At 44.3% G+C, this 9,028-nt stretch overlaps 1 protein-coding gene and 1 non-coding gene across 2 annotated transcripts; both read right to left on the reverse strand.

The window, feature by feature from the left end:
• Positions 1-1,607: 1,607 nt before the first annotated feature.
• Positions 1,608-6,291, reverse strand: FMC1 (formation of mitochondrial complex V assembly factor 1 homolog). Its single transcript, XM_032275843.1, has 3 exons — positions 5,482-6,291; positions 1,985-2,405; positions 1,608-1,680 (listed from the first exon to the last, which is right to left on the reverse strand). Exons 1-2 carry the CDS (start codon positions 5,617-5,619, stop codon positions 2,202-2,204), a joined length of 342 nt encoding a protein of 113 aa, XP_032131734.1. The 5' UTR covers positions 5,620-6,291; the 3' UTR covers positions 1,608-1,680; positions 1,985-2,201.
• Positions 6,236-6,308, reverse strand: TRNAR-CCU. The gene has a single exon. It is a non-coding gene; the product is annotated as a tRNA-Arg (tRNA).
• Positions 6,309-9,028: the final 2,720 nt, after the last annotated feature.

Raw genomic sequence — 9,028 nt, forward strand, 5'->3', positions numbered from 1 at the left:
AAAAAAAAAAAAAAAAAACACAACAAAAAAAAAACCCAAAAATATATGTTAAACATTTCTATTTTTTTAAATCCATTTAGTTGAATAAATGTTTGTTTGACCTATTAATACTATTATGTTAAACTCTTAGATGTTTTGAAATGCTTTATGAATAGTCCTGTTGAGATTATGCTTCTGAAAGTGAGTAGAGCTGAGTTATGCATTCAAAAACATTTAATACATGCAATGAGTAAGTCACTGTGGAAGGTACTTTAGAAACTGCAAAGATGGGGCCAGGCGCGGTGGCTCACACCTGTAATCCCAGCACTTTGGGAGGCCGAGGCGGGTGGATCACGAGGTCAAGAGATCGAGACCATCCTGGTCAACATGGTGAAACCCCGTCTCTACTAAAAATACAAAACATTAGCCGGGCATGGTGGCGCGTGCCTGTGGTCCCAGCTGCTCAGGAGGCTGAGGCAGGAGAATTGCCTGAACCCAGGAGGCGGAGGTTGCGGTGAGCCGAGATCGCGCCATTGCACTCCAGCCTGGGTAACAGGAGCGAAACTCCGTCCCAAAAAAAAAAAAAAAAAGAAACTGCAAAGATGAATGAGACATAGTCCAGGAAAAAACAGGTTATCTATCTACCAGAAGAAACTGACATATACCATAAAGGAACCACAGGTAAATAAGTGTTAGCAATTCACAGAGAGAATGATTTTTGAAGAAATAAGGATGTAAGATGCAAAAGGACCCTTTAGGAGACTATTTTCTTTGTTCAGCCAAAAGATTCTCGGTGCTTGAACCAGGACAGAGGCAGTGGAGACAGAGATGGTAAGAAGGCTATTAGAGCTATTGCAGAAATTAAAATTGCTGGAAATTGTGAAAAGAAAGGAGGGAGGAAGACCAAATGAAGCTCAAGTTTCTGAGTTGGTTAGCCAAGTACATGGTGGAGCTATCTGCCCAGGTAGGGAGTTAAGATGAGGAGACAGAAAAGAGATGTCAATGTGCTCATCCATCCCCCTCTGTGGGTTATAGCTGAGCTGTGGCCATGTTGCTCGCCCTAAGGGCCCACACTTGTCAGGCCTAGGGAGGTAAGAACTCTCCACTAGCGAGTCTCTCTTAACCTGTTCTGCTTCAGGGCCTGCCCAGTTAAAAATAAAAGATACCTCTCTACGGTTGAGAACCCCTTAGAGCTTCACCATCTTGACTTTAATTCACGCACATCTTTATGTATCCCTTTAACTCTCCTCAATGACCCTATTTGAGTGTGCCATCTATTTCCTGCCAGGACTGTAGCACATCATATTTACGTTTTTTTTTTGTTTTTTTTTTTTTTTTTGAGACGGAGTTTCGCTGTTGTTGCCCAGACTGGAGTGCAATGGCACGATCTCGGCTCACCGCAACCTCCGCCTCCCGGGTTCAGGCAATTCTCCTGCCTCAGCCTCCTGAGTAGCTGGGATTACAGGCACGTGCCGCCATGCCCAGCTAATGTTTTGTATTTTTAGTAGAGACGGGGTTTCACCATGTTGACCAGGATGGTCTCGATCTCTTGACCTCGTAATCCACCCGCCTCGGCCTCCCAAAGTGCTGGGATTACAGGCGTGAGCCACCGCGCCCGGCCAGAGGGCTTCTTTTATTGTATGTTTATAACATTTGAAATCCTCAAACGAAAGGCTTATACTACTTTTAAAATTAAAAAAAATTTGACCGGGCGCGGTGGCTCACGCCTGTAATCCCAGCACTTTGGGAGGTTGAGGCCGGTGGATCACGAGGTCAAGAGATCGAGACCATCCTGGTCAACATGGTGAAACCCCGTCTCTACTAAAAATACAAAACATTAGCTGGGCATGGCGGCGCGTGCCTGTAATCCCAGCTACTCAGGAGGCTGAGGCAGGAGAATTGCCTGAACCCGGGAGGCGGAGGTTGCGGTGAGCCGAGATCGCGCCATTGCACTCCAGCCTGGGTAACAAGAGCGAAACTCTGTCTCAAAAAAAAAAAATTAAAAAAATTTTGTTTAAGGTAGACAACATCAGTTAGTCTAGTATAAGAAGCTCAGTAAATGCACTGACAATAAAGATGAAACCTCCAGTTAATTCTCCTAAGAACCAGTAAACAAAATTAGAGGAAAACCTTAAACTTAAAAAAAGTTTAATGATAAAGACATATTGATAGAAATTATTAAATTTTCTTATGAATGCAGCATCCGAGGATACTCTCCATGTTCATGGCTCCCAGCCCTTCCCTCCAGGCTGATGCGGCAATTGGAGGCCCACCAAGCCAGCAGACTCCTCCACTGAGCGCTCACCCTTGCCATGAAATTCCTGATGTAGGGCCACATGTTCCCGGATGCTACGCAGGAGGCAGAGATAGGTGGCAGCTTGGAAATGAAGTTCATGTTGGGCTCTGCACAACTTTTCACTGGTGACCTGGAGAGGCGGCAAGTCAGAAGCTCTTAACCCAGCTACAGATAGAGGTCCACAGAGAAAAATTTAATAAACAAGCATTCTCTAGAATGAAAGTAAATTACACAGAGGAAATACAAACATGTATATATATACATGTATACTTAATACATCTACAGAGGCACTCTATGATTATTAGTAAAGCTGACCTCTAGCTCTCGTTTTAAAAAGGAGTTACATTGAATGTTCCTGACTTTGGTTAATGTGGCATATATCTTTCATTACAATGAAAACTGAAACCTTATTTTGTCTGAAAAATAACTTTGTACTAAATAGTAACAAATGAAGGTTTTATATATATAAAAGTAGTATGCTTATGTTCATATTACTTACTACAATTGGCCCTCCATATTCATGGGTTCTGCATCTTTGGATTCAACCAATTTCTGATCAAAAATATTCAGAAAAAAATAAAAGGATAATCGTGTCTTACCAAACATGTTTTGTCATTATTCTGTAAACAATGTAGTATAACAACTATTTATATAGCATTTACATTGTATTAGGTATTATATTCTAGAGATGACTTAAAGTATACAGAAGGATGTGCATTGCAAAATACTGTAGCATTTTATGTTAGGGACTTGAGCATCCATGGATCTTGGTATCCTTGAGTGGGGTTGGGGGGTGTCCTGGAACCCATCCCCACTTACTGAGGAATGGCTGTTCTTGCTCTCGCAATTTACTTATCTATCTGAAAAATAGACTCAAATGACTTTAAGAAGCTAGAAACTCCATATCCATTCCAAAGTCCCCAAATGACTCCAAACCTTGTTTTTTCTTCAACACACTTAACTTTTGAGATTAAGTCAGTGTACTCTCTTTGACTAGTTCTGTATTCAAGGCTGTGAGAAAGAGGCAGGAAAGGTGAAATGGGGGTGTCTGCATAGCTCTGAGTGACTACAGGAGCCATGTCCAAGTATGGATTAATCTGGGTACCACTGCCAACATAATACCCCCAACTTTTTTTCTTTTTTTTTTTTTTTTTTTTTTGAGACAGGGTCTCACTTTGTTGCCCAGGCTGGAGTGCAATGGTGTGAACATGGCTGTCGACCATTTTTTATAGAGACAGGGTTTCACTATGTTGCCCAGGCTGGCCTTGAACTCCTGGGCACAAGCAATCCACCCGCCGCCCCCTCCTAGAGTGCTGGGACAAGCATGAGCCACTGCTCCTCACCTAATCCCCTTTCTCTATTTGAATATTTAGTGTTAGAATCCGAAAACTAGAATGTACGTGGCTTCTTGGTTTTTGAGACAGGGTCTCGCTCTGTAGCCTAGGCTGGACAGCAGTGGTATCAACATAGGTCACTGCAACCTTGACTTCCTGGGCTCAAGTGATCCTCTCACCTCAGCCTCCCAATTAGCTGGAACTAGAGGATGGGTCACCACGCCTGGCTAACTTGAATTTTTGTAGAGAGGAGGTCTCACTACACTATGTTGCCCATGCTGGTGAATGTGGGTTTTAAGATCTGCAGATCATGTTGAAAGCAACATTCATTAGCTGCTTAAAAACAGAATTAATAAGCTTTAATACAAATTTTTTAGTAATTTAAGTTTTATGAGAAACCAACACCAATGTCAAGCATTAACAAATTGTAGCATCCATTCCTACTAATATTATATAAGCCCAAATTTGTGGAATTTGATATAGGAATTCTATATTAACATAGGATAGAATACTGACCTTGATTCAGTTGAGCCTGAATCATGAGGACAGAAGGGTCAATAATAGACAGGAAACAATAAATATATCACAAGAAACCAAAAGAGATCAAATGAAATAGAATACTGCATTTTCCCTGTGGAGAAAGGGGAGGTTTCTTTCTAACAGAATCCCTTCTCCCAAGGGAAGGGATAGAGAAAATGCTGAGCCTTAAGGAAATATAAACCATTTCCCCTAGGCTTAAATGCATTCCAGAGTGGTGTTTCCAGAATGTACCATGAATTTCAGAACCATAGCCAAGTCTCTCTCAAGGGTAATAATGTTGTCTCTGTAAGATATAATTATAATCATGTCACCTCCTTAAAAGTCTTAGAATGCCTTCCCATTACACTTACACTAAAGTTTAAATTCCTGTTCTGCCTACCACCTCATCTACATCCACTTCACCCACCACACCCCTAAGGGCTAAACCATTCTCAATTGGCAATCTTTCTCTCCTCTGGACTTTCAATTGTGCAGTTTTAAACCTGGACCTTAACCCCAATTTACTTGCTAACTCCAAATTAGCCTTTCAGGTCCCTGATTAATTTCCTCCGGAAAACCTTCCCTAACCTCTTCTTTATATTCCAGCACCTGTTGTCTACACGTTGAGCACTTATTTATTCTAAATGCTTTACTGTATCGCTCCTAAGGTGGGCATCAAGCGTCTTAAAGAACAGGGCCCATAAGCATCTGATTTTTCCCATTTAGATCAGGTTCCTAGCACAGTCCCGAAAGTTGTCACCTTTTAAAAACTAGGTGAATTTTAGTTTTGCATTCTGACGTCCATGGCTCAGAAATTCGACAGTGAAGAAGATGATTCCCTTTTACCACATTGCTCAAGGGCAGCAAGTTTCCTTCCCTAAAGCCCAGTTTTTCTTTTCAGCCTCAAAAAAAAAAAAAACCTCTCAGAATAATTTTTCTAGGGGTAGGCTGAGGAGCTTGTTGGCCAGATGCTGTGGCTTTAAGTCTAGTGACAGTACACCCTTCAAGTCTATCTACATTCTTTTACCCCCTGCATATTCTCTATTCCACTTTCCTGACTTTCCCCTCCGCACAGACAACAGAGGAGCCAATGAAATAGGTCGGGATGGGTCCGCCCCTCTGGAGGACACTGACGTCCCCAGAGCGACTCTGAGCCCCAGGCGGTCCTTTAGTCCCTGCGCTTACGCCAGAGCTCCGAGCCTCGGCCCTGGGTTGGTTTGGTCGGAATGAGGGCTCCGTGGAAGAGTTGGCCTCAGAAATGCAGGAATTATACATCGTGCTCCCCACCCCGGTCCAGACCCGACTCTCCCTCCCTCCCCAGCAGGTGGAGCACCCCGGACATGGCTCCCGTACCCGATGTGCACGGAAAGCCTTCACGAGGTACCGATAGGCCGCGGTGTCGCGATAGGGTCGGCCGGTGGCCGCGCTCAGGTAGCGCAGCTCCCGCAGAAGTCCCCGCAATGTGCGCGCCGGAGACCCTAAGGCCGCCATTTCCCTGTCCTTCTCCGAGCCTGGTGACCGACGGCGTCCTACGACCTCCCGCCTGGGCGCCTAATGGTACGGTCGGACCGACTACCGGCTCCCCCTATCGACTAACGAGCAGTGGAACGGCTCATTTGTCCATTGTACATTAATCAAAAGCCGAATTGCGCCCTAACAAGAAAAGCAAACGAAAGCCGAGTGTTAACTGACGGTACCAGGTCCTCCAACCCCGAAAAAGGGATTGGAGAAATGGGGGCCTTTCTTCACTGCGTCATTGAAGATGCCCCTTAGCACACCAACTGCCGAGTCTCAGGAGAAGTGGGCCTGGCTTGGGGGAGTGGGTGTGGATTTGATACGGAACACGCTGAGAAGATATTTTTAAATGATTTCTAAAAGGGATATCAAAATTCAACGTATTGACAGACTTCTCCCCAAATCCCAGGGGACCTGCGGCTCACAGAAAGGACATGGGAGTATGCTGATTCTGGAAAGTTGCAGCCCACCAGCTAGTAAAAACACACATACACCCTTCCCGTTAAAAAATAAATAATAAAGTTGGCATACTTCGCTTTGTTTGGAAAGGAAAAAAGTGTTTTGAAGGCCAAAAAAAGTAAAAAGCTTAGCTCACCCCAGATGGGACTCGAACCCACAATCCCTGGCTTAGGAGGCCAATGCCTTATCCATTAGGCCACTGGGGCTTCTACGAGCGACGCCCTCACACAACATATTCAATTATTTTCTTCTTTGGTACGTCATCGCCATTTCACTTTCGTCTTACCCTATCCCACGAAACCACACCTAGGGCCCACGTGAGGGGTGAGGTATGCTGGGAGTTGTAGTTAGAGAACAAAAGTCCACATTACAACGCCCAAGGATTTACCCTCTAAATTGCACCGATGCTCCGGACGTTGAACGGGCGCGCGCACGCTTCTGCGTACGCCCTTGCCTGCGCATTCCCCGCGCCTGCGCAAAAACGGGAATGTGTTGTCGCGGAGCAGAGCGCGCTGGGCAAACTGGCCGGATCTTGGAGACTCGCCTTCTGAACGTTAGCTCCGTTGGGTTTCCACCGGAAACAGCCGGACCTTTTCCGGTGTTGCGACTTTCCGGGCGGAGCTTTGCCCCAGCCGCCAGTTAGGTGGCGCCTGCTGCGGTCAGTTTCTGCTTCCGGTTGAAGCGTTGAGGCTATTTCCGCAGAGCGGGTGGTGGGTTTAGAAATATGTGGCGTGTCCTTTGAATTGGCGGGTCATTGGTAAACATGGGACAGCGGGGAAATAATAGTACACTGACTGATTAGGAATTTGTTAATTTAAAAAATTAGTAGTTCATTTTTTGGTTCCGTTCCTAATTCTGTAACTTGAACAAATCACTTCAGAATCCCAGTGAACTTACCCTTACTTATATCTCAGGGCCTCCCCATTGTCCCTAAGATAAAGTGCAGACGACATAAATTGGTCATCGCTTATATCTTAGTCTTCATCTTTCACTGTTTGTTTCTTGTCACTCTCTGCTCCAGGTATCTGCACTGTGTTTCTTCCCCGCCACACACCTTACATGTTTAACTCCCTCTGGCTGAAACTTAACCATTTGTGTTAATATTACTGTTTACCCTTTGGGCTTCAGCTTACTCTGGAAGTCTTGGTTAGACTCTTCTCTAGGCCCTTGAGGTCAATAAGGCAAGCTGAAAATGATTCACTTCTCCTCTGTTCCCTTGTTGCTCCCTTTATTTACTCATCATAAATAACTATTCAGGTAGGTACAAGGCCACCACTGCATATTGTAGTCAGTCTCCTCCATCAGACTGGGAAATTGTTCAGCTCCGAAAGCCCTGTGCCTCACAGAAAAGACTGTTTCTTCACCAGGCTGACTGCTGGGTAGCATAGTCATAACAGCTTTAGTCTGAAGTTCCTAATGGGATTGGCACCGTCTGACCCCAGTGGCTAGGAGACATAAGCTATTGAGCAGGAATGACAAACACAAATGGTACATTAATGAATAAAGCTGGCTTGTTTGGAAACCTGGTGAACTGGATAGCACCTAGCCCACCTGTCCAGGGGGCAGCCATTACTCACCTCCACTGATTGTTTCCATTTTAGGAAAGCAAATCCTTTTTAAAAACGATTTTTTTCCGGAAAATCTGGAAATCTATGTTTTAATGCTATAGCTTTCCTTCTAAATATTGGCCACTAATGAATACTTTAAAAGTACTACATGCGAAACAAATCAGCCCACAGACTTCTGGTCTGTAAAGAAAGAAGGAAGAAAAAAAGGGCGGTAGGATTGTAAGCTAAGAAAAGGTAAAAATAGGTGGCATGCCTACTTCGTGGGAAAAGAAGCTGCTTTGTTGACCATGCCTTTTTTATTTTTTCTTTTTAGAACATTTTTTAAAACTTTATTGTCTTTTTAAACTTTTAAATAATCTTTTCTTCTTTCCTTTCATCTCCTTAGCCTGATACCTGCCTTATCTTTAGGAAAAAATGCTCTTGATAATAAATATAAATAGAGTAAACTCATTTGTATTAACATGTGAGATTCTGTTCAAAATCCATTCTCATTATAGGTCACTCTTCAGCACCCTCAGCTGATTGCCACTCTGGCTAAATGAAGGAACTCTAACAAACATCTAAAACAGCTTTCTCAAGATAACCATTTTAAATGTTCCCCACTCTTGGCCAGGTGCAGTGGCTCACGTTCTGTAATCCCAGCACTTTGGGACACCAAAGTGGGCAGATCACTTGAAGCCAGGAGTTCAAGACCAGCCTGGCCAACGTGGCAAAAACAGATGCTCCACTAAAAATACAAAAATTAGCTGGGCATGGTGGTGTGTGCCTGTAGTCCCAGGTACTCCGGAAGCTGAGGCAGAGTTGCTTGAACCCAGAGGCAGAGGTTGCAGTGAACCCAGAAGGCGGAGGTTGCACTTTAGCCTGAGTGACACAGCGAGTCTGTCTCAAAAAAAAAAAGTTCCCCACTCTCAATGTATTTTCAGATACTGAGGGTTTTTGGATAGTACTTTTTGGCTAGACACACCAGCTAATTATTTAACTGAGTGTACAGTGATAGAATTAAATCTCCAAGTAGCCTGGCCAACAAAGGAAGACCCTGTCTCTACAAAAAAATAAATCGCTGTATATGCTGTTGTGTGACTATTTCTAGCTGCATGGTAGTTTGAGGATCACTTGAGCCCAGAAGTTCAAGGCTGCAGTGCACTATTATCTCACCACTGCATGGCACCCCAGATGACAGTGAGACCCTATCTCTAAAATAATAATTAAGGCCGGGTGCGGTGGCTCACGCCTATAATCCCAGCACTTTGGGAGGCCGAGGCGGGTGGATCACGAGGTCAAGAGATCGAGACCATCCTGGTCAACATGGTGAAACCCTGTCTCTACTAAAACTACAAAAAATTAGCTGGGCATTGTGG

This window comes from Sapajus apella, unplaced genomic scaffold (assembly GCF_009761245.1).
Source record: "Sapajus apella isolate SASKATOON/1434 unplaced genomic scaffold, GSC_monkey_1.0 scaffold7, whole genome shotgun sequence".
Taxonomy (NCBI): domain Eukaryota; kingdom Metazoa; phylum Chordata; class Mammalia; order Primates; family Cebidae; genus Sapajus; species Sapajus apella.

Bases quoted from the DNA above. Each gene is read 5' to 3' on its own strand.
- FMC1 (XM_032275843.1), bottom strand. From the start codon at position 5,619: ATGGCGGCCTTAGGGTCTCCGGCGCGCACATTGCGGGGACTTCTGCGG. The intron at 2,406-5,481 runs GTACGGGAGCCA...CCGCCTCTCCAG, and splicing joins AGGCTTTCCGTGCACATCGG to GTCACCAGTGAAAAGTTGTG.